At 38.1% G+C, this 24,179-nt stretch overlaps 1 protein-coding gene and 1 long non-coding RNA gene across 3 annotated transcripts; one reads left to right on the forward strand and one right to left on the reverse strand.

The window, feature by feature from the left end:
• Nucleotides 1-1,999: 1,999 nt before the first annotated feature.
• Nucleotides 2,000-14,770, forward strand: arrdc2 (arrestin domain containing 2). 2 transcript variants are annotated; one of them, XM_032572649.1, is made up of 8 exons: nt 2,000-2,101; nt 4,623-4,877; nt 10,603-10,820; nt 11,512-11,614; nt 11,697-11,953; nt 12,662-12,824; nt 12,910-13,070; nt 13,635-14,770. In XM_032572649.1, the coding sequence occupies exons 2-8, from the start codon at nt 4,625-4,627 to the stop codon at nt 13,686-13,688; spliced, it is 1,209 nt and encodes a 402-aa protein (XP_032428540.1). In that variant the 5' UTR covers nt 2,000-2,101; nt 4,623-4,624; the 3' UTR covers nt 13,689-14,770. The 2 variants fall into 2 exon arrangements, with proteins under 2 accessions (XP_032428540.1, XP_032428539.1); XM_032572648.1 differs by lacking the exons at nt 2,000-2,101; nt 4,623-4,877 and adding an exon at nt 9,399-9,816.
• Nucleotides 14,771-20,610: 5,840 nt separating this feature from the next.
• On the reverse strand, nt 20,611-22,045 carry LOC116725288 (uncharacterized). The gene is made up of 2 exons (XR_004340371.1): nt 21,666-22,045; nt 20,611-20,841 (listed from the first exon to the last, which is right to left on the reverse strand). It is a non-coding gene; the product is annotated as an uncharacterized LOC116725288 (long non-coding RNA).
• Between the last annotated feature and the right edge of the window lie 2,134 nt (nt 22,046-24,179).

The following is a 24,179-nucleotide window of genomic DNA, read 5'->3' on the forward strand; positions in this document are numbered from 1 at the left end:
GCATTTAGAAGTGCTAAGAAGGTTACTGTTTCGCAGAAAGATCCCCTCCTGGCTGCCCTACACCTCCACCCTGTTTACACTGTAAATTTATGTGAGCATTGAAGGTTACTGTCTGCCGATAAAAACAAACCATGTTGAAGCAATAACAGAGCCCTGAGCCTGAGAAGGTGAAAAAAGGGGGAATATTGACAGGAAGGTGAGCAGCTATAAATAAACTGAACATGGAGTTCAACAACCTGGCAAAAAAGCAACCAAAACAGTTCTGGCCAGAATGGTCCGGTGATGCAAGAACCAGGTCTAAACGCCACCAAAACCGTTTCTTCCCAGAAATAAATCAGCAAATACCGGAAATTTTTTTTCAAATTTTAAACATTTTTGATGTTTAAAGCAATTCCAACATTTTTATTTGAAGCCTTAATTTTAATCATTTAACAATTACAATACAGCAGTGCTGGAAAGTCAGCTGGGAGATTATATTCGAAATTAATTTTATAGAATTATTATTTTTTGTCTGACATTAAATGAGACTGAAGTGTAAGGCCACACCAGATCACAAAAATTATATTTTTTTCTAAACCACAGAATGAGGGTATTTTTTATTCAGTATAAATGTGTGTGGGCTGCACAGTGGCGCAGTTGGTAGAGCTGTTGCCTTGCAGCAAGAAGGTCCTGGGTTCGATTCCCAGCCCAGGGTCTTTCTGCATGGAGTTTGCATGTTCTTCCTGTGTGTGCATGGGTTCTCTCCAGGCACTCTGGCTTCCTCCCAAGGTCCAAAAACATGACTGTTAGGTTAATTGTTCTCCCTGAGTGTGTGAGGATGGTTGTTTGTCCTGTCTGTCTCTGTGTTACCCTGCTAGGGACAAGGGTGTAAGAAGATGGATAAATGTGTGCTCTGCGTTTCTTAGGATTGTTTTTCATTTAATGATGGTCTTGTGGCCAACATTTAAATTTTAGTTTCATCAGACCACAAGGAGTGTCACCAAACATTTAATTTGTCTCTGAGTGCTTTTGAAAACTAGAATCAGGTTTTCTGTAGCTATTTGAATCATGGCTTCTTCTTTCCTGGGTGGCATCTCTCTTATAAGTTATGGACTATTCCACATGGAGGCCATTCTTTTAAACTTTTGATCAGAATCGTGAAGTCAAAATGGCTTTATTACCAAAAAAAAGGTATTTTACCTAGTCAACAATAAACTAAGCATGTGATATTTTAATTAAACAAATAAAGTAGTCAGATTTGTTGATAGAAAGGGAAGTGTAAATTATTCCAGGTCTAAAATTTAAAAAGGGCTTTGCATGTTTTCCTTGTTAAAATAAATAAATTTACTTCTTTTCCTATTTATCAATTGAAATAAAACAACAATATAGTCAATTCTAGTCAATAAAATCAAGATTTATGTCACTCTTTCTTTGAAAATGCTTGCTGTAAACAGTCAAGTTTATTAAATTAATTGAAATCCGATTTGGGAGCAGCAACGTTTTCTTTTGAGTAAAAGATATGCAAGAGAATGTAAAAAGCCTGGTTAGTTACAGACAAATACTTTATTAATCCCAAAAGGAAATTAATATTTTTTACTGTAAGAATATTTTACTTTGTCTGGGATAATTTTGTTGTGTCCCTTCGTATTTAAATTAATCCTCTTTATGTCTTAGATTACATCTTATTTTATTATTATTATTATTATTATTATTATTATTATTATTATTATTATTATTATTATTATTATTATTATTATTATTATTATTATTTTAAAAGAAATGTGTCTTTAAAAAATATAACATTGTATTGTGCAAAAGCCCTGAGAGTCTGAAGCGTTCAACATAAAAACAGCGGCGTGTTTAAAACCACGCTTTGGCTGTCACGTGACAGACTCAGCCCACTCCACGCGGGTCCCATCGTCCTCCTCCTCTTCCTCTCTTTTGGCTGTGAGGGCGGGCGTGACCGCCATAAACTGCTTGCCATTGGTGTAAAACAGAGTGGAGGTTGCTCCACGCTGTCGTTTAAAAAGGGGGACTAACATTGGAAACCCACAGAGGAGAAAACAGTTTCTGCGGAGAGCTGCGTCTTCGTGACGGCGCTCACGTAGCCCACGTCCAGTCGGTGAGTGTGGAGACTTTCATTCATCCTTTAAGCTGCGTTTATAAAGCGCAGGGCCGTTTCTGAAGCCTCCTTGGCTGAGACTAGTGCAACAAAAATAGGTAAAAAATCACCATAATGACTGTAGCCGGAGTTATAATTATTGTTTTGTTCTTTATGTGCCTTATTTAAATTTAACTTCTCATACGTACATACAAACATTTATATAGGATACTGTGCTTAATAAGGTTTACGTTTGTCAAAAGGAAAAACCTGTTTTATTTAGGTTTTCTGTATATTTCAGCTCACACACTGAATAAACATGCTTACAGATGTGTAATAATAAATGCTTAGTTATTGTTGACATGATCTGCATTTGAATGGATTTTTGTTGGTATCGGTGTGAAGCTGTAAAGTGCAAAGCTGAATTCAAAATGCAGTCTTAACGCAATCCCCTATAGTATCAATGAAAATTGGGCGTTTTGTCATTATAAGTTACAATATAATAAGTATTATTTTTCTTATGATAGCTTATTTAGTCACAACAATTAATTTTCTAAGCCAAAGTACAAATATGTGTTGCTGCGTTTAGGATGAAGACAATGAAAGTCATTGACGCCCCTTTTTTTATTACACCATGACAAAAATAACATGGCTCTTGATGACCTCTGAGTTTTTGTGGAGGGGACTTTATAGGAAGGGCTAAATGAACGCAAACCCAGATGATTTATAGACTTATTTTAAATAGGTTATAACCCTTTTGAGAGAAGATCTTAATTGTTAGGGGAGACAGCAGTACATATGGATTTAAAAATGTCAGGGATCTTAAATAGCGCCGAAGGCTCACCGCACTGATATTGTTTCAAAGGTAAATTATTACAAATATGCACACAATGTTACCGAGAATCGGCTTGTGATAAATTTCATAGCAAGCCATAAAATTCCACATAACTCCTGGCGCCCCTGGGCGCTAACATCAGGCTAAAGTGTGCTTGGTTAAGGTCAACTTGGTCGCTTATACGTTACTGTTATGTGTAGAAAGCTTTTACTTCACGACTGGTCTAGGCTTGTAAAGTACGGAATCGTTCATTATTTGGTATTTAAATAGGAAACATAAGGGCATCAGAACTGTCATGGCTGATGTCACGGTTGCCTAGAAACAGACAACAAACATCTTGCTGCTCTCAACACCTGAGCCTGTTTTAAAAAAACGTCCACCGGGTACTACACCGCATCCTGAGCAGCGAAAACTTGCAAAAAGCACAGACGTGAGTAGGAAGATGCACATCCCTGGATGGCCAGCAGCAATGAAGCTGAATTCAAGGCGACTTTTGAAAACGTGTCAGTGATTGTTTAAAGTGGCATAGAGTGGACTGGTTGATATCAGACAGAATGGATCAGGAACACAGCACTGGAGGTGATCAGTGATCAGAATCACAGTTCTTCTATAACCATCTCCTGAGACTGGTAATGGTGATGATGGTGGTGGGACATTAATTTCATGACTGGTTCCGTTTCCTGATGTGCTTCAGTAGAAAACGGTGGTTTAACTGTTTTGGATGTTGAGTTTAAACGATCATTGATATATTGAGTAGTATTAGCTAATTTTATTTTTAATAGGTTAATGGTTACATGTTTGGGGTTTATTTTTGACTTACAGTGAATAAATATACATACATATGAGGAAAGCAATATGCAATTTGTTGCGACTCGTTGAAATATTTTATTATTGAAAACAAGGTAAAAAAAAAAAGAGACTTGAAAAATGTTAAATCTGTTTTTCTATGTATTGCATATTCAGATATGGCCATAACTGGTTAAAATCATTACTCATTTTATGTTGATAATTCAAGTGAATTGATGAAAAAATATTTACATCTTACATATAATTTTGTCTGGCATTGGTTTAATCAACTAAGACTGAAACAATTTTGACTAAAACTAAATGACATTTTAGTGTAAACTAAGACTAAAACTAATTAAAAATTTGCTCTTAAAATTAACAGTTTACAGATGTTTTTTTAAGAAGTCTAAGAAAGTTCCTCTCAGCTTAAAATGTACATTTACTTGAATTAACATTTGAATACATATTGAATGTAATCAGTGTACTTTATTTTGTTGGTAAAATTCAGCCAGCAAAATAAAAAAAAGAACTATTGGTAATAACTTTGCTTTTTATATTAAAACAGCCTGCACAGCAGCAGATAGTGATTAGACCATCAGGGATCCACCCAAACAAGCTCCCCTCCCTAAAAATAAGCCTTTAAAAGACGACATTACAGTTGTGCCAGATATTTAAAACTATTGTATATTACCTAAAAATTACTACTCTTTTTTTATTATTTAAAGGAACAACACAATAGAGAACCTTAATTGTTTATGTTTCTCTTCATTTCATTTCATTTTGTTTTAGGACTCTAATAGATTATAAATAAATTTAGCATAATCCTTCTTGTTTGCTTCCTTAAGGACTATTTTGGACTATTTTTGCATAGACATCACTGGATTTTACTAGTCTTATCATTCTTCTGTCCTCCCTACGAAGGAATGTCTCTGATCTCCATCAAGACTTTCACCCTGGAGCTGGACGGTCCTGCGGATGCGGCCTTCACGGTTGGGGAGGTGGTGTCCGGCCAGGTGATCCTGGAGCTCAGCAGGGACACACGAGTGCAGTCCATGAAGGTGCAGGGCAGAGGGGTGGCCACGGCGCACTGGCTGGAGAACCGTGGCATGAACTCGGTGTACAACGACTACACGTCCAAAGTCACCTATTTCAGGAGGAGGCAAAATCTAATCCGAGGTCAGTACTGGTTGTAGATAATACGGTTGCACAACACTTTAAATTACTATTATTGTCATACTTGTAGTAGAGCCACAATGTGGCTTTTATATTGTAATCCCTATGAGCCCTTTGCGCTTGATGGACGGCAAAACAACCAATGCGCTCCTGTAAAGCTTAATATCGCTTTTATTTACTTGATTTCACTTTATAAATGGTCATAGGTGTTGCGCGGTCGGCTGCACAAACAGATAAGGATGAAAACCAAACTTGTCATTTTACTGTGTAACTTTTAATGAAGAAAGATGGCGGCGATGGATAGTAGCCCTCGGTGTAACCGCGGATTAGCAGCAAACACTTTTTACAAGATGATCAACATTTAGATAATTTATAAGTATGATTAGAAAGATATCAAATATTGTATTATGGAGGAGGTACCCGCCCGACCGTTAATAACCATGGAAACAATGGTTATCATGTAGCCAAACATGTATGGAAAATACTGGTCAGCATCTCCTCTGTTGTACGGTTTTAAGGCTGCTCAGGTGAAAGGACAAACTCATATGAATCATGTGGTCTGAATTCAGGCAAAGTCTGTAATTTGATCAACACGTCAGGAGGGCGGAGGTTCGGGTCGGTTTCTAAGCTAACTGTTTCCATCTTTTAGTTTGACTCCAACAAGTAGGAGCCATTAATAAACTGGCAAAAACAACTTTGGAAAACAATTTCAGTTGCTCTGTTCAACACTCCTGATCCTCATTTCCGACGTCCGTCATGGCGCCGCCAATGATTAAGTGGCGTAGTTGCAAATATGGTAGCTTGTAGGATTAGGAGGTGTTTTCTCTGAAAATTGTGTTGTACATTTCCTGATTAGGCAGTAGCCACTGTGTCTGAACAGTCTTGCAGTCCCTGAGGTTTACAGAGCGAACGCGCTTGAGCCAAATGTGTTGCGTAGAAACCTGGGATAAGGTCAGATGGATCTGCCCGATAACACAATCTTTGACATTCAGCACAAATCCATTAGTGTAGAGTCCAAATACACACTATGAGGTAAAAGGAGTGAAATTCCCCCAGTGTGGAGAAGACAGGCGGCTATAATCATTCAAGAACCAGAAGATAAGTAATAGTAGCTGAGTAAAGAAACTGAAAATAGGTTTTAATGTTTGGTCAGATTGGTAGGTAAGCTCGCTTTAAAGGCTGTCAATCTATTTTATAGCTGTAAATAGTGTGTTTATTTGACAGTAATCAAACAGCATGCCCTTTTATTTATTTTTTATGGTACTAAAAAATCTATTTGACATTATTTAGCAAAGAAAATCAATAAATGACTACATTCCCCTTTTAGAAAAGCAATTAAAGCTTATAGTCTCAATTTTAAATGTTATGTTTAATCTTCAAATAATTTCTTCACAAAATATATGAGAATTAGTGAAAGAGTATGTGACTCTCAAATGTTCAGTGATTAATAATCAATCTGAATACTGAAATTGGAGATAAGTAATATAAAATAGTGTTGTTTGTTTTGCTGTCTTGACCTTAATGCACCATAAATTATAATTTTTTAAAAATCCAAATGAATTAAGCATATAAATTGTGAAACAAGTAAAAAGCATTGGGAATAAATGGTGAAGTAAAAACCTTGTTTTCAAAGCAGAGAGAAGAACCAAAGACAAATGTGAGGAAATGAGCCAACTTTTTAAAAAGACACAGCCTTGGTCACCATGGCAACTAGGTAAACACCACGTGGTTCTGCTAGGCCCCGCCCACCTCAACAGAGCAGCTGCGCATCATTTACAAAACAAAACTTTTCTTCTCTTATAAAAACTGATGTTTTTACACAATAAAAAAAAAAATATAGAGAATATTTAGATTTTTTAGTTGTTCTATTTTAGTCTTCATGCAATTTCAGAGAAGAGTCGCCCTATTAAGATTGAAATGCCTCTTTGTTTTGAGGCAAACAGCTTAATCTCTGTCACTGTTTGCATCACAACACTGAGAAGGCCTTTGGTTAAGCCTTTGGTGAAGCCGAGAGGAGCTCGCATGAATAAAGGCGTCTGCTTTGCCCCTGCATCAGCGTTAAAACGGGGGTTATCTGCCACCTCGGGGTTATCTGCCACGCCGGGGTTATCTGCCACGCCGGGGTTATCTGCCACCTCGGGAACCTCAAGATGCTCCTATCAGCTCGCTGTCAGCAGCTGTCTGTCCTGTGGCAGAGCTGGACTTCTGCTCACTTTCACCAGCAGGTGGCGCACTTGTATTTATGACATTTTAAAATTATTTTAAAGCAAAACATTAAATAGCTCTTCCATATGGGACATATCAAATGTAGGCAATTTTTCTTGTAAAATTCTTCATTCTTTTGAACACCTCAAAAATAATTTGTGTCAAAAGGATTTCTTTTGGAAATTTATTAAACAAATTTTTAGTTTTACTTTTATTTTTTATGAGAAAATCAAACCTTAGTTTTATATCTGCTTTGATTTTTTTTCATTGCAAAACTGTTTCTGCATGATTGTCCTGCAGCATTTCTCCAGTTGGTGGCACTAGAGAGCCCCTGTCCCAGGAACAAAGGAGTAAACAACTTTGTTTTTCACAGAGAAGACATAGCTTTGGACTGAAGGAGTTGCACTGAAAAGATAATAATTTACCAGCTGCTGAGATGAATTTCTAGTAGATCTGTAACTAAGTTTAGGATGATTTTGCTCAGAGGTGGTTGTGTTCATTCATTCTAATCATCAGTATGATTAATGTTAATAAAGTAAACGCTGCAGTTTGTTTTTGATTGTTCCCGTCGTAGCAGCAGTTTGCTGGGATACTTTTGTGCTTGGCTGCGTGTTTTTCATCTGCGAGGCGTCCCACGCATCGACACACAAGAAGTGGAGTAAACAGCTTTAGGCCAGAGCGGGGCATGCTCAGTAAGCCTGTTTTCTTCTAAGAACCTGTAACCATCAATCATCACCCTGTTTTCCTCCTCTGGCTCCACACCCAGTCTGGATGTTTATTGTGCTGCCTTCAGGGACGGTCTGGGAGTTTGGAGTTTTGTGCTTAATAGGTGTTTTTAGTTTCTCTTTGTGTAATATTTGTTCTTGCAAACTCTGGCATCATGATCTTGGGTTGGTCTGATTTGGTTGAATGTTTATAACATTTTTCAAACATATTGATGTCTGTGTGTTGAGGTACAAATTGTCAGAAATGCAGATAAACTTTTTACACTTTTGAATGGGATTTAAAATAAATATACTTTTCCATTTGGAGCTCCAAACAGAAACATTATTATTTTTTAACAAACTGCACTTGAAAAAAACAGTGGGATTTGTTTATTAATTAACTCAGTGGCCAGGCTAACTACTGTTAGCAATGCAGGCTAGTAGCAGTGTATTTCCCTGAATTTTGAGTTCTTTTAACTCCTTCTTTATGTTAATACCTGAACTACAACCCCAAATCCTGAGAGGGTTTTAAGAAAAGACTGCAGAGACTGACCAGAGAGCAGAGAGAGAAGGAGGAACTTCAATCATATCCCCTACTCCAACATCTCTCTGTCCGGCTTTCTACTTGCCAACAAACTGATGGTGTCATCCAGGACATGTTAATGTGGGATATTATCCTAGCTGCTTGGAAATTGAGCTGTTATCATGTCAGAAGCAGTCTTCAGTCAGAGGATTCTTCAGATATGTTGCAAGACTGACTGTTACTGGAGATCCTCTTGCCCCCTGCATCACCATCGAAAATCTTTTAGAGATAATTGAATGATGTGAGTTACATCAGCGTTTAATTTACCTGTGTGTAGGGCTGGACAACAGATCAATAACAACATATAGCACGATAGACACGTAATTGATATCAATAGATAATATGTCTGAATCATAGAATATTAAATATTCATTATAGAATATTCACTCAACTCCAATCCAGAACCAAAAGGCATTCTGGGAGATGTAGGCTGAGAAAAGGGTTTTAGAGGCTTAACATTTCACAGTGAATTAAGCTAGGTTGGTAGCAACTAACTAACTCACTCACTCTGGTTTCCTAGCAACAACTGTTGAGTTATTTGCACAGCCGCAGTTTAATGTTTCACTACTTTACGTGATAACTGTTTAAAAATTATTAAAAAAAACATTGCGTGGAGTGAAAACTATGGATAAAGCTGGAAAGGTTATGCAATATTTCATATATTTAAAACAAAAAACTAATCGGTAACTATCAATAGTAACTGATATAAAGTGTGTTTTTCAGCCACACCATTCAGCTCTGGGACAAAGCTGAATTTTCATAACAATACACAACAAGCTGAAAAAGTCTAACTCTGGTTATAACATCGTTTAGAGTCATTATCGTGGGACTCGAGCGGGTGGGGGGAAGCGACTGTTTACTCAGGCGACATTAGCTATAAAAAGCGTGGGATTCACTGAGTTAGGGAATCTGTTGTTTTGCAATTTCAGTTCTGTAATGTCTGTGCCACGGAGGGGTCCGTGAACGCAGCCTTCACTCTCCTGAGGCCTTTACATAATAAAGTTTGAGGCCACGCCCCCTCCGCTCAGCCACCAAAAAGGGCTGCCGTCGCTGCAACCTGCACACTTTGAGTCTGCAACCAGACAACGGGGAAGCGCAACAGCAAGTTTAAACTTTCTGCGCAACACAAAGAAACTCACCGAACCGACTCCCAGAAGAACCTCCGAACCTGCGGAAATGATTTTCAACAAGTTGAAAAAGTTCCTGGTGGTTTTTGACTCGCCGGAGCTGGACTGCGCCCCGGTGTTCAGCAGCGGGGACGTGGTGTCCGGACGGGTCGTGCTGGAGCTGTTCCGCGAGACCAAGGTGGACTCCCTGAAGCTGCACGCGGAGGGGTTCGCCAAGGTGCACTGGACCGAGTCCCGGTCCGCCGGCTCCAGCACGGCGTACACCCAGAACTACAGCGACGAAGTGGAGTACCTGAACCGGAGAGAGGTGCTGCTGCAGGCAGGTCAGTCCGCTGGTGAGGGATGCGTTTGGGAGCACCGCGCCGCTTGTTGTTCTGCAAACTGGATCAGAAACAAACGCACACAAAAAGTTTATTTCTTTATCAATCAAATTGATGTTACGTTTGCTTTTTTTTTCTTCTTTTTGCAAAAAGTTGAGGAACTCATTGCATTCTGGTTTAGTGAGAGAGAGCGCAGCTGCCTCCTCATTGTGAAAACATCTGCTGGAGCAGCCTGGCTTGTTTTCTCCTGCAGAATGGGGGAGCCTCAGGTTTCTGCCTTCATTCATTCAGCACAAAGCTGTTTAGGTTTAAAGGGCACACCAGGAAGTTGGCACTTTTATGCTGCAGCTGAACTTTGTCCTGCAGAAACCTGCTTACGCTTCATCATCTTAAAATTAACTTATGGGTTGTTTTTTTTAAATCCGTTTGACTTTTCAAAGTTTGCAAAAAGGCTCAAATGATGAAAGAAATGGGGAAAAACATCCGGTCTGCTGAACCCAAACACGCGTTCTTGAACCTGTTCTGCAAGACTCGGAGACAAACAGCGGTTGACATGGGCTTCATCATGTAGCTGGAGGCAGAAAAGCGTGTTCTCCATCCAGAACCGCCCCCTCAGAGCAGAAACAGAAAGCATGTGATTTGAAAGAAAAGCAGAGTCTCACCAAACTGAATTTACTGCTCTAGCCAAGCCAACTTTATGTGTAAACACTTTTATTAAAAAAGTAACAGCTTTATTCTCTCCTGTGTAAAAGTAGAAGAGTCTGAACGCATTTTTCTGCCTCTCCTCAGATAACGGCGAGCTGACGGTCCTTCCTGCCGGCAGACATGAGTTCCCGTTCAGCTTCCAGCTGCCAGAGGAGACGCTCGTCACCTCCTTCGAGGGGAAGCATGGCAGCATCCGCTACTGGGTCAAAGTGAAGCTGCACAGGCCGTGGTGTCCGGTCAGGAAAATCAAGAAGGAGTTCACCGTCATCGAGCCCATCGACATCAACACGCCAAGCCTGCTGGTGAGCAGCTAGGGACGCACTTTCCATACCATATCTGAGGTTTAGCATCAACAGATTCAATACAGAAAAACTGCTGAATTCACTTCAAATGTTTAATTTTTAAACAGACGTAATTGCAGGGTTGTATTCAGCCTGGCGGGTCACCAGGCTTTACCCAACCCTGCCAGGCTAGGCATTGATTTTTAAATTTCTTTATTTCTGCCTTTTTTAAGACTTTACGGTTGGAGTTTAGGTATTGTTAATGATGTTTTCTAATACCACATAATTCACTAGTGATATTTTCAAATTTCCTGTCAACTTTAAACATTTTTTAACCCACAAACACACTTGATGACTGGCCTAGCGCCCCTACAACCAGGCTTAGTAAGATTTTCTGGGTTAAATCCAGTAAATGTACTAAATTATGCATTAATGTAAGAACTCTGCACCAGTACAGCACACTTTAATACATCCAGTGTAAAATAATCTGAAACTGACCAAAGCAAAAGGCAACAAATCTTTCAGAAGGTGATATTAGAAATTATAAATATAATGTAAAGTATAGAATTAGACTGAATAGATCGGCCATTGTGGATCGAACACATTATCATCGATACCCGATCCAGATTATGGATATCGGCGCATCTCTGTTTTAAATACGGGTCCTCGTGGATTTTCAAACTGGTTCTTACTGGTTTATGTTTATCTTCAGGCTCCTCAGGCAGGGACGAAGGACAAGCTGGCACGGACGTGGTACCGTAACTTTGGACAGGTGTCCGTAACCGCAAAGATTGACCGCAAAGGTTACACTCCAGGTAAGAAAACCCTCCATAAATGTAACGCCTAGCAACCCGAAGGCGGCTGCAGGTTCTAACAAGCCCCGCCCCCCCGCTGCAGGTGAGGTCATACCTGTGTTTGCCGAGTTCGACAACGCCACGTCCAGGTCCATCGTGCCCAAAGCCTTCATCACCCAGACGCAGACGTTCATCGCGCGCGGCACGATGAAGCAGAAGCGGTCGGTAGTGGCCACGCTGTGCGGCGACGTGGTGAGCGCCAGAACCCGGGAGACGTGGCACGGTCGGGCCATCAAGATCCCGCCGGTGGGGCCGTCCATCCAGCAGTGCCGCATCATCAAGGTGGAGTACATGCTGAAGGTGAGTCCAGTCTGATCTTCGTCCTCCGTTCACACCTTGGTCCGTGACAACAAACAGGCCTGTCGCAATCAATCAATAAATCGCATGATTAATTAAAACAAGCTCAATGATTTCCACTTTTCTCTCTTTTTCTGCCAAAAACTGGATGACAAAAATCTTCAGTCTGTTGCTTTGGCCTCAAATTTGTTTACAGCAATGTCATAATTCATTTTATGTATTTTGAATATTTAAAATGTTATTTTACATCTAAAATGTCTAGATTTAAAACTAATCAACAGTTTTAAATGTTGGTTAGAATTTGAAGTTTGTTGATCTTTGATAATAGCTATGCCATTGCAATTATGTCAGGTGAGAAAGTAATATAATCAATAGTTAGCCAGCAGGCAATCAGGAAATATTAGACATTAAAAACAATTTCAAAAAGGTGATAAATCATGATACATTTTTCACAATACTCGATAAAAGATACGATAAATAAGGCAAGTTTACCATCTCAAAGATTAACAGACTTAAATATCACACACAGCAACCAAAAACTGTAAATAAAAAGGATTAACTCTCTAAGCTACAAATATTAACCACCGGAATGAAAATCATCAAACTTATTTAAATTTATGATGCGATTAGTTGATTAATTGCGTATTGTGACAGGTTTATTCACACACAAGTCTCCATTAAAGTGCTAACTTTTTGTTTTCCTTCTCCAAGGTTTGCGTCGACGTTCCGGGAACTTCCAAGCTGTGTTTGGAGCTGCCGCTCGTCATCGGCACCATCCCGCTGCATCCCTTCGGCAGCCGCACGTCCAGCATCAGCAGCCATTACAGCGTCAACCTGGAGTGGCTGCGCATGGCCATCCCGGAGCAGCCCGAGCGTGAGTTTCCCTTCAGCGACCCGAACGGGAAGCTCCGCCGGCTTGAGTCGGGTCGGTCGGATAACAGAGTCTGTTTCCCCCGCAGCTCCTCCAGAGTACAGCTCCGTGGTGACGGAGGAGGAAGCGGAGCAGCGGAACAACGGCGTCGCCCAGCCGGCGGCCGAAGATCTGAGCGGCATCATGGAGCGCCCGCTCATGGCTTTCCTTCAGGAGTTTCGCTTCCGACCTCCGCCGGTCTACAGCGAGGTGAGCGACTCCAAGGAGAAATTATTTTTTTATTACGTAGAAGGAAGAAAAAAACATTTAAAGCATTAATAAAGTATCTAGGAAGTTAGCTGGATAGCTGTTCCAATAGTTTAAATAAAATCAAAGTATTACTTAAGTTTGTCAATAATTCAGTTCAATCAGGAGAACGTTACTTTTTCCTTCCACTAAACTTCCCATAAATTGTTTATAGATCCCAAAGGGAATTTAAATTAAATGTGCTTCAATATGTAAACACAAATGTTAAAATTAACTTGGGTTAAGCACAAACTGCACAGAAGTTACTTTCATTCAGTCAAAAAGATTAAATTTAAAAGGACTTTATTGATCCCAAAGATAAGTTAATAGCAGATGTTTGGCAAAGAGTCGATTTGGGCTGGAAAGAATTCCAGTAGCAGTCAGTCATGCATCGACTTTTAAGAAGCCTCTGACTGAAGACACTCTTATCTTTCTCTTTCTTCTGAGAACATCTGAATTCAAACTGTATGTGGCTGAATCTTACTAATCTAACCGCTGCTCTGTTATTTTTTTTCTTCTGGTGTCCAGATCGACCCGAACCCTCAGCCCCCCAATATGCGACCGCGCTGCATGACGTGTTGAACCACGAGCCCCGCCTGAGCAACGAGCTGCGTTACTAGCAAAACGAATCGAGAGATTTGTCTTCTTCTGGATCTAATCCTCATTGCTGAACGAGCGCCCGGACCGCGGAGCCGGACGGCAGCGCCACCTGGAGGAGAAGGAGCTCACAGGAACTGAAAAGCTGGCAGACACGAACTGTTCTGCCGACACGGGGAAACGGCTTCTCTGCACCAGTTCCTGTCCTTCACAAGTGATTTGCTTTTAAAAAAAATTTACTAAGATTTTTCCGTCTCTCGAAGAAAGGGGAGACGGAGCGCCTCCCAATCGACGATTCCCCTCTTTCTGTGAGACGTAAGGAGTTTGGGACTTGTTGGGTGGTTGAGGATCACTTGGTATTTATCAGGCAGAGTCTTTTTCTGAGCCGATTGTCGACTCAGTTTGTAACTTTGCCGTTTCCTGGCAGCGGGCGGACGCCAACCCGCATTGCTGTGCGTTATTACTGGACCGCAGCGTCTGTTATGTGATGTACCTACAGGTGTGAAGGTGGAGCAGAGGATGACATGCGTTTGTTCTTGAATGCAAGAACAAACGGGAAACATGCGCCTTAATGATGTGCATGAGAGTTTTAGAGGCGTTCTCCTCTCAGAGCGCCTGAAACGAGGCGCCTTCTCTCTAAAGAAGCCAGAAGTGCTTCTTTAGAGAGAGAAAAAAACAAAATGGTTGAAATCAGAGAGCAGTTTTTGTGTGGAAAACACTGGAGTGTTTTGGTTTAAGTGGACTGGCAACAGGAAGGCTGTTGCATTGTTTTTTGTTTTTTGCGATAAGCGGCGGCGGCAGCCTCGGAGTCATGCGGACCGAGCGACTCGGTGCTGAGAGGTCGGCCGGTGAAAGCTGCAGACGACACTGAAGCATTCCACTAAACTGACTGACTTTGAGGATTTTTTATTTTAATTTTCCTCAACTTCCAGAAAAAGTCAGTTTGTATCAGTTCAGGGTCAAATGTGCAACATCAGGGCACACTAGAGGAAAAATTTATTTTTATACAAAATGTTGTTTTGTCAACTTTTTCTATTTGTTTTTCCTAATAAAACATTTAAATGATATCTGCCTTCAGTGCTTCTTTAGATACAGTTTTAGTTTTATTACATAATTGCAAAGTTAGTAATTCAGTTAAATTTGGAAAATACTTTTTTCCCTCCACTGAACTTTCCATAAATATGTTTAAATGCAGCAATAAGTGAAAACTAGTGGCTATGTGTGGTTTACAGTTAACTTTTGTAAACCACAATCTGAACTTTCCTAATAATTCTTGAGTAAAGCTCAAACTTTATACTCCCGTCAGATTCAGATTTGAAGTTGCTTTCATTCAATCACAAAGATTCGATTTTAAAAAAGGAAAATTAAAAATTGTAAATCACATCATCCTTGTATCTTTGGTTATTGTGAATGATCTCCAGTAGCAGTCAGTCTTGCAGTGAATTTTGAGAAGCCTCTGACTGAAGACACTGTTATATAAAGACCGATATGTAACAGCATGAAATCTGGCCGGCAGAGATTATATTAGTGCAACATGGACAGGATGACATCATCAGCTGCTGCTAATCCACTTCTTTTGCTTTTGCCGCTCCTCTTTAGATCGCAGACAGACGTTAAAGTCTGGAACATGATTTCTGTCCTTTCTGACTGATGGAAGAAAAGGTTTTGAACTCATCCTGCTTTCTCTGCTCTTCTCTCCTCTACATCCATCAAGCCTCAATTTTAACTTCTCTGGAGTTTCGGGGTCATAGGTCACGTATTATTTGAGCTTTTGAGATGCTGATCAGCTGTTCCCTGTTGTAAAAAAAAAAAAAAAAAAAAGCACATCATCACCACTGACTAAAAGTGGAGGTCTAAGACAGGGGTGTCAACTCGTCCTAGTTTTGGGCCAAATCAAGATCATAAAGGCTCTTAAAGGGCCGGTTGCACCAGAATGTTTTGATAAAACCTGATAAATAGTTAAAAAATCAATAAATTCTTAAAATTATATATTATTGAACATCTTTCCAGTCCCTCTAGGATTTTATTATTCTTTTGCATTAAAAATCAAAGTTTTTGTGGAAATGTGGAAATATTTGCGATATTTGCTCTTATTTATGACGGTAAATGCAACTTTTTATTTGTATAGATCATAGACTATAATCTGACATCAACAAAGGCTGTGGCAGCTGTTTAGTACAAGTAAGAAAGTTTTTGACAATTTTTGAGAAAATTTTCAATAAACTACCAATTATGTATTTGCAGAAAAAATTGCGGGGATTTGTCGATTTTGCGTAAATTTCCACGTTAATTCTCAAGAAACCGGAGGGTCTGATTAATAAAATTTGGCAGTAAACAGATAAAAACTGCATTGATTTGATTGATAACATATTTAATCACATTTAGTGTTTAGGCTAGAATCTAGAGGGCCACATAAAAAGCTGTGGTGGGCCAGATTTGGCCCATGGGCCTTGAGTTTGACACATGATGCAAGAGCAAAAAACAATTCCTACCACACTTTTTCCTTCCACTAAACTTTCCACTAATATACTTGAACAAAACACTCTGCATAACATTCATTCATCAAAAACCAGCTTCTAATTAAACTTATGTAATATTCTAACTTGGCTTTAAGCCGTAACATGAAAACATATTATATCCATTTCACATCATTTTAATTTGAAATATGGAATAATGAATCAACTTTTCAGCTATTTTAATTTGTAGAGACGCAGACAAGTACACCATGTTTGACTGCAGTTTACTGAAAGAACAAGCAGCACTCTCGATTAAAATAACCGTAATTACAGACCAAAATGATCGTGGCGACAGTTTAAATGTGTATTTTTTTCTCTTTTTAAAGCAGCTGTTTGGGTTTTATCCAGGATCTCCTTGTTCAGTTCTCAGTTTGGTCACATGGATAAATTCAGCCATGTTTTGGCTCGTGTAAGACTGCTGGAGTGAATAAACTACTGAGTGAATTACAAAATGATAAACTCCCACACTGAGACGAAAGCATGGCTGAGAAAAAGTTTAACAAACGGAGACGAAGAAGGACGACAGCCTGGATAAAACATGCAACGCTTTGTTACATGCAGATTTATAGATTCCAATCATTTTCACTATTATGAAAATCAAAACTTACATTTTTCTCAAAATGCATTAATTAAAAGTTAAATATAACAATAAAAATTGATTTTATCATGGAAAGGCTGAGGAAAAATGGAACACAAAGGTAACGATTATAATCCTGGTTTTGTATCCAAGCATAATAAAGGAAAGTTAAGTGGACGAAAAAATCGTGATAGAATAACTAGCAGCTGAATGCCGGCCCAAGGCATACGCAAGTTTAACGGCTTTTACTAGTTTCACAGCCAGATTATTTCACTTTTTAGCAATATCATCAAGGAATTATTTTCTTAAACAAGCTCCAATATTTTGCTGAAAAGTTACTTGTAGATTTATTTCAAGATATTTGCAGTAGAAACTAGACAGAAACACTTGCTAAGATTTTGTGTTTTTGCACAATAATCCTCAAATCAGGAGAATAAGAAACAAACCTGAATGCAGCAGTTAGTGTTTATTGAATCTATTTCATTCACAAGTTTCAGTTTCTGGATTGAATTCAAAAAAACAAAATTAAATATCTAACAGATTTGTTATGTAGTTTTACGCTGTTATAAATAATAAACATTTACACGCTTCAGGTTTATGATCATTAAAGCATCTTTTTATTACATAAAATGAATTTTTTTTAAAGCAGGAACCGATGGTGAGTTTATTATTTTCTCTCTGAAACAGCCTGAAGCTTCAGCTGGCAGAAACAAAGTCTGAGATCGGACCGGGACGTAAATTCTGATCCGGTTCTGCCGGAAAGTTTGTGGCTCTGACTCCCAGCAGCCGTCAGCGTTTTTTTACGGCGCTCCTCGCACTGTTTCATGGGTGACTCAGAGTTTATGGAAAACGGTTCGTTTACAGGAACAGGAGCAGGAGTTTGGATTTCAGGCCTTTGGGTCAAACAGACGATCACGGCGTTGTGCAACAGAACCAAACAAACCGCCCGAACCTTTCCGTCTTGTAAACACGGGACCAAATATTTCTGGTTTCACTCAGAGCCTTTACATGCCAGGTTCGTTTGTTTTTTGTGAGGTTTTTTTCCTTTCACAGAGCTTTGTTTTTATGATTAAAATATATTGATCAGCGATCAGGAGTAAAATCGGACTGAACATAATTTCTCTGTTCTGTTTGTTCACATTCATCAGATTCCTGGATGTTTTGAGGCTTCGTCTTTATTGCATTTGTTGATAAAGATTTAATTCTCTTCAGCAAATTATTAACTTACATTTATTATTTTTACTGGTAAACCAAAGTTGTTGTTTTTTAAAATAATGGTGCATAACAAAACAGCTTCCTACAAGCCTATTATTTATGACTTTCTTAACTTTCCTTTTTTAAATTTACATGAATAAGTCTGCCACAAAAAAAAATGTTGCTTGACGATAAATTGTTCCAGAAGTTATTGCGATAAACAATAATATTGTTGTTTTGAGATTATGTTGAAGTAATATGATGATAAAGGCACAATAATAATGCAAGAACACATAAATAATAAACCTAAAATTATAATGAACATTCAACCCATTTTAAATATCCAAAGTAAATAATAAAAACAACAAATTAAATTAATTATTAGACAAAATTGTCCGTAAAAAAGGTCTTTTAAACTTTTATGATGCGATTTTGGGAGAAACAAAGAGAGAAAAACGATAAATCATGAAATTATTGTTCTCGTTTTAATTTATGCTTATTGTGACAGGCATACATATGATTATTAATTTTATTGCACAAATTTCACCACACTTGAAGCTACATTTCTAAATGTAAACATTTATGGTTAAACAGTTTTAAAGTGTATTATGTATTTTTCAGGCACATAATATCATTAAGTAACTATAAGTTCCCTTCATTGTTACAGCTCTGGAAAAAAGTTTCTCTGATTTTATTTTTTATAGGTCTATGGTTGAGTAAACTGAACTTTGTTCTTTTATTCTATGAACTACTGGCAACATGTCTCTGAAATTCCAACCAAAAAATTTAGTATTTATTTTCAGAAAATGAGAAATGGTCAAAATAACGAAAAAGATGCAGTGCTTTTAGAGCTCAAATAATTCAAAGAAAACAAGTTCATATTCCTTTAGAAACAACAACACTAATGTTTCAACTCAGGAAGAGTTCAGGAATAAATATCTGGTGGAATAACCAGGAGGTTTTCAACGGGGTTCAGTGCAGTGGGCTCTTCATTAATTTTTTTTTTTAGAGCTGAATGTTACAAAATTAAGTTTCTGTCTCTTTAAGAAGCTCCTGCTCTTTCTGTCTGCGCTTGTTTTAAGTCAATAATTCCTTAATATTTATGAAAAGTACTACTTTCACTGGCAGATTGAAACATGGATAAAATGTCTTATTATAAGTATAACTTTTAAGTATTATAAAATAACTTGCTTAAAAAAGCTCCTACTTCTTGCTGAAAAGTTACTTCTTAGTTGGTTTTGACTTATTTCAAATGTAGTAAGATATTTTAACTCCAACCAAGACCGAAAATACTTAAAATTTTGTTTTTGAAATGTTTTACAAAACTCTATTTTGTTTGTTTCATTAAAATCTTACACATTTAGTTTATTATTGAGCTGATAAAATAAAAAAGTTTGTTTATTTGTAAACGTTTTTAACATTTTTGTGTCCCCAACTTTGGCAAAAACTTTGGCGGAAACTGAACTAATCTCTACTGGCTGCTGTTTTCATTATCGTGTTAAATTTAAAACTAGTCATTTGTGGACTGTAAAATAACACATTCCATTGGGAGTCATTTGTAAATGTGTGCAGAGTTATATTTCTGTCAAACTATCACTTAGAAATCTGCAGCAGCTGCAACCCGTACATCAGATTCAGACATCATTCATGTATTTATGCTCCACCTGCACTTTTAATATGCTGTTTAGTGCTTATGTGCCTCAGAAATAATGAACAGCCGCCCACATCTGGTCTGATCACACTTCCAGACACAAACAAACAGCTGAACGGACACTTGAGGCTCCGCCCACCGGCTGCAGGCCAGCCAATCACTGTTTGCCGAGCTTCACCTGACCTGCGTCAGCCAATGAGCATTCAGAGGGCCGGTTGTGTTTACTGTAATTATGAAGAACTTTAAAGCCAGGGAGATTTAAGACTTAACACCAACATCTTGGGTTACAGACTGACAGCTCCAACATGTCACCCCCCACAAACCCAACATGCCACTTCCTGGTGCACATAAATAATACGCCTACATCAGCACCGCCTTTAATTAAGCTGATGATGCTACAGCAGTGAACAGGTTGTTACCTGGGTGCTGCACAGGACTACTGTAACATGTGGTGGTTTTAATGATGGATGCCCTTCCCTGAGCTAGAACAAAATATTTGCCACAAAAAGACAATTTATCCTTACTTTTAAGAAAAAAAAAATGCAAAAAACATTGTTTATAAGTTACGTACTGCAGCTTTGAGGGTACAACATCTGGGCTTTTTTAAAACCCCATCCTTGCGCATATATTTTTTTAAAGAATATGCTGTTAATTTGTTTTAAAACCAAAAAAACCCATATTTTTAAACTGGATAAGCTGTGTTTTTTAAGGGTCATGAAGGAATGACCTTTAAGAATGGCAGCTCAATAGAAAAGCTGGATTCAGGGGCTGCATCCTTCGAAGGCCGGATTTGTAGGCCTATTACGTCATAGTGCGGCGACAAGGCCTGTCTGAATTCTTTTTATTATTATTAATATTAAACATTTTGAACAATTGTACAGAATTACGTGGCAGGTATGTACAAAAATATGTCAAGTCTTACAGGCTGAAGGCACACATAAAATAAGATGATAGTAAAATAAAAATATAAATTGGTCAGACATCAAACAGAGACTCCTTTTTATTGCATGTTAATTATTTAACCATGTTATGATTAGTCTGGGACATGATGTACATTGATGCACCGTCAGCAAACCAAGGACCCCTGATAACAAACTTCCTCTTATTTTTAACCAAACGGCGTCTATAAAATGTTGCAGTTGCATCATCTGATTTTTCCAGACCGGGTTCTGCGTCACTGTTGCCCAACTTGTCTGCAGCCTTGATAAAATAAAAACAAAAAAGAAACATGATTTGAACATTTCTTTGTTAAAGAGAACACATTGTTAAGGTTTCCAACAGGAAGAAAAAATTCCAGATTTGTTTCTCCTTATGCCAGTTAAGAGTTTGTTCTGAATTCAATGCAGATGACAGAAAAACAGTGGCAGACAGATAAAAACAAGTCACTGCCCTTCCTTTGTGTCTGATTAGAAGGACACGCTATGTTTTTGAAGAGATTAAAAGGTTTTGCAGTAATAAAGCTGGTTTGATGGTGTTTTAAGACCAGACGGATCCGGGAAGAACTACAATATATCGTCTGAGATCCAGTTTAATCTCTTTGGTTTAGTTTGGCCTTGCAGACTAATAAAAGCTCGGAAATTGAAGCAGACAGTGGGTGTAGCAGGTTTATAGGAGTCAGTGAATTTTTAGAATTTATAGTTTACTCCAAACAAAACCAGGTGACTAACCATTTTAAATAACTTTAACTCTGCTGACGAGAAGAGTGCTGGAATATCCAGTCAGCGTCACGCCTGGATCTTGTTGATGACTACAAAAAGCCTGCAGGTTGATGAAGGACATTTACCATAAATGAGAGGGTTGTGTACACATTTGAGCTTATTTAGATAAACATTTATACTTTTATACTTCCAAATGCTTATAGAAACAGTCCAAGCGCCTAAAATCACTCAGCCGATTATTTTTTTTAACCTATAAGTTATTGGCTTTTGTTTGGAAAATGAACCAAAAACCTCCTGATTGTTAAGTCATAATCAACGAGCGCTGCCTCGTTACCTAGCAACCTCAGTGAAGCTCAGTGCCGTTACCTAGCAACCTAAATGGAGCTCCAGTCCGTTTGGTCAGCTGGTTTTACCTCTGTACTGCTGCTGGAGAAGAAAAGTGTTTTGGTTAGTATTCAGAAATATATGTTTATATAATGTTCAAAGACGGTTGTTATATTGGCTTAAAACAAGCTCCCCTGCCTTTATGTTCCTTGTAAGTTAGTGTTGTCTCATTTAAAGTGTTTTGTGTTTTTGTAGTGAAAAAGCATGGCATTTACATTTGTCCTGATTATTTTTTAGATTTTGGCATCCTTTTATGCTGATGGCAGCGTTATTATAATATTTTTGTGCATCATTGAAAAAACAAGACACTTTTTCCATGTTATGTGACAATCTGCCAGTGGAACAAGGACTTTTTCATCAATGTTAAGGACTTACTGACTTAAAACAAGCTTCCATTTCTTGCTGAAAAGTTAGTTTTTTCTTATTTCAAGCATACTAAGATCGTTGCTCTAGAAACTCTGCAGTTTTTGCAGTGCTAAACTGAGCAAACTAAAATCTTATGTAAGAATGATTTAGTGCAAAAATGTAATAAACATGTTTTGTTAACCTGTTGAAGGCAGATTAATGAATCACCATTAAACTCAAACTCGTGGATCCAATTTGCAAAGTTATTGAAGTGGAAATGTTTATATTTAAAGGACTAAAATGACCATAATTCATGTAAATAAAGACGAATAAAAAAATCAGGCAAAATATTTTTTTCCAAATCAGTTTCTCTCAATGAAAAACTTTGAAAAAGTTACTCAGTTAAATGTAACTAGTTACTACCCAACTCTGGTGAGATGTATTACTTAAGCCAATGTTTTCTAACTTGACTATTACCAGAGTTTGGTAGTAACTAGTCACATTTACTCAGTTACATTTACTTAAAAAACATTTACTATTAGGAGTATTTCTACTACACTGCACTTTTTACTTTTACTTGAGTAATTTTATACTTAAGTATTTCTACTCATACTTGAGTAAAATTTCTGGATTTTCCACCCACTGAGTGAAGAAACAAACACGTTTTGACCAAAAACCCACCAGACACAGACACACACCTGCAGTTTTTGTTAAAGTTGCAATAAGTTTTATATTGAAAGAAACTGATTAGGAAACATTTTCTTTTGTTATTTGTTGTTACTTATATAAATTATTGTCATTTTCATCCTTAAAATCCAGAAATTCCTGCCTAACTTTACTTTTTGTTCTGATTGTCATTTGTAAATATGAAATGGTTGATAATTTGATTAGTTACTCAGAACTCAAATAGACTTTTTACCAAAAATGTTTTTCCTCTTACTTGAGTAATTTCTTGGACGGCTACTCTTTACTTTTCCTCGAGCATAAATGGGCTGCAGTAGTGATACTCTTACTTGCGTATAATTTTTGGGTGCTCTACCCTTCACAGGATGTGGCCAAAGTGACAGAAGTGTCAGCCCGGTTTGCGTCGCCGCCTCTGAAGGGAGACGTGGGCAGAGTGGGATCGATTTGCAGCCCTCCCTCCCTGCTGCTTTTCAAGGCTTCATGGAAAGCAGCGTAACTTCATCGGGGTCAGGGTGCAGACCGGGCCGCTCACCAAAATATTCCAGAAGAAGAAAATTACCACGCCGGAGCCAACAACATTCCCAAACAACAGGCCATGAGAGCAGCTTTGTGCGTCCGCCCCGCCTCCAGGCGCGACTCGAAGGCTGAGAGAAAATCGACTTTGTGGTGCTTATGATCCGTCTCTCTCTTTGTTTCTGTGTTTCTCTGCGACGCCCTTTGTTTTGGTGAATCCTCCGTGACACAATGGAGGCTCAGCACAAAGAGCATGAATTTTGTCAAATAAATCCAAGCTGTGTGTCATAAGGCGCCATCGCCAGCAGGCACAGATAGATTTATCAAACACAGTGGATGATTAAAGAGGTTTAAATGAGGGAAATCAAACACTGTGGCCATTTATTAGTTTATGATTAATCAAGCAAGTCAAAGTTTAGAAAACAATTTTTATTTACTTCAAATGAATGAACTGAACCTTTAAAATAGACTTAAACTTACTTTACTGTCATTGCACGAAAACGAAACGGTGAATTTGGCAACAAAATGTCAGAAAAAATACTGAAAAACTTTAAATGTAGCTATAAAAGTGTTTTAAAAACATGTTAATATTAGAAGCAATAGACCTTTATTTCTCTGCTTAAACATTAAAATTTAGGGCTGAACAAAATTATTTTGTTAATCAATTAATCAATTAATTTGATAAATAATTGGAACATGCTGCAGATTTTTCATTTAACATGTTAAACAACATTAGAAACACATTAAAAGAAGATTAAAAGGCCCTTTTCTAATAAGAATAATTTTTTTGCCTATAACAAACAATGTATTCCTTTACATTTGATTTTTTGTAGCAAAGGAAAAAAATACGTTAAAAAAACAAAAGAATACTTTTAACATCAACATGTGAAAAGCGAAGTCCTTTGTGCTTGACTTAAAACCAATATAAGGTAAATTTGATTTGTTTTTCTGTTA

This window comes from Xiphophorus hellerii, chromosome 9 (genome assembly GCF_003331165.1).
Source record: "Xiphophorus hellerii strain 12219 chromosome 9, Xiphophorus_hellerii-4.1, whole genome shotgun sequence".
Lineage (NCBI taxonomy): Eukaryota > Metazoa > Chordata > Actinopteri > Cyprinodontiformes > Poeciliidae > Xiphophorus > Xiphophorus hellerii.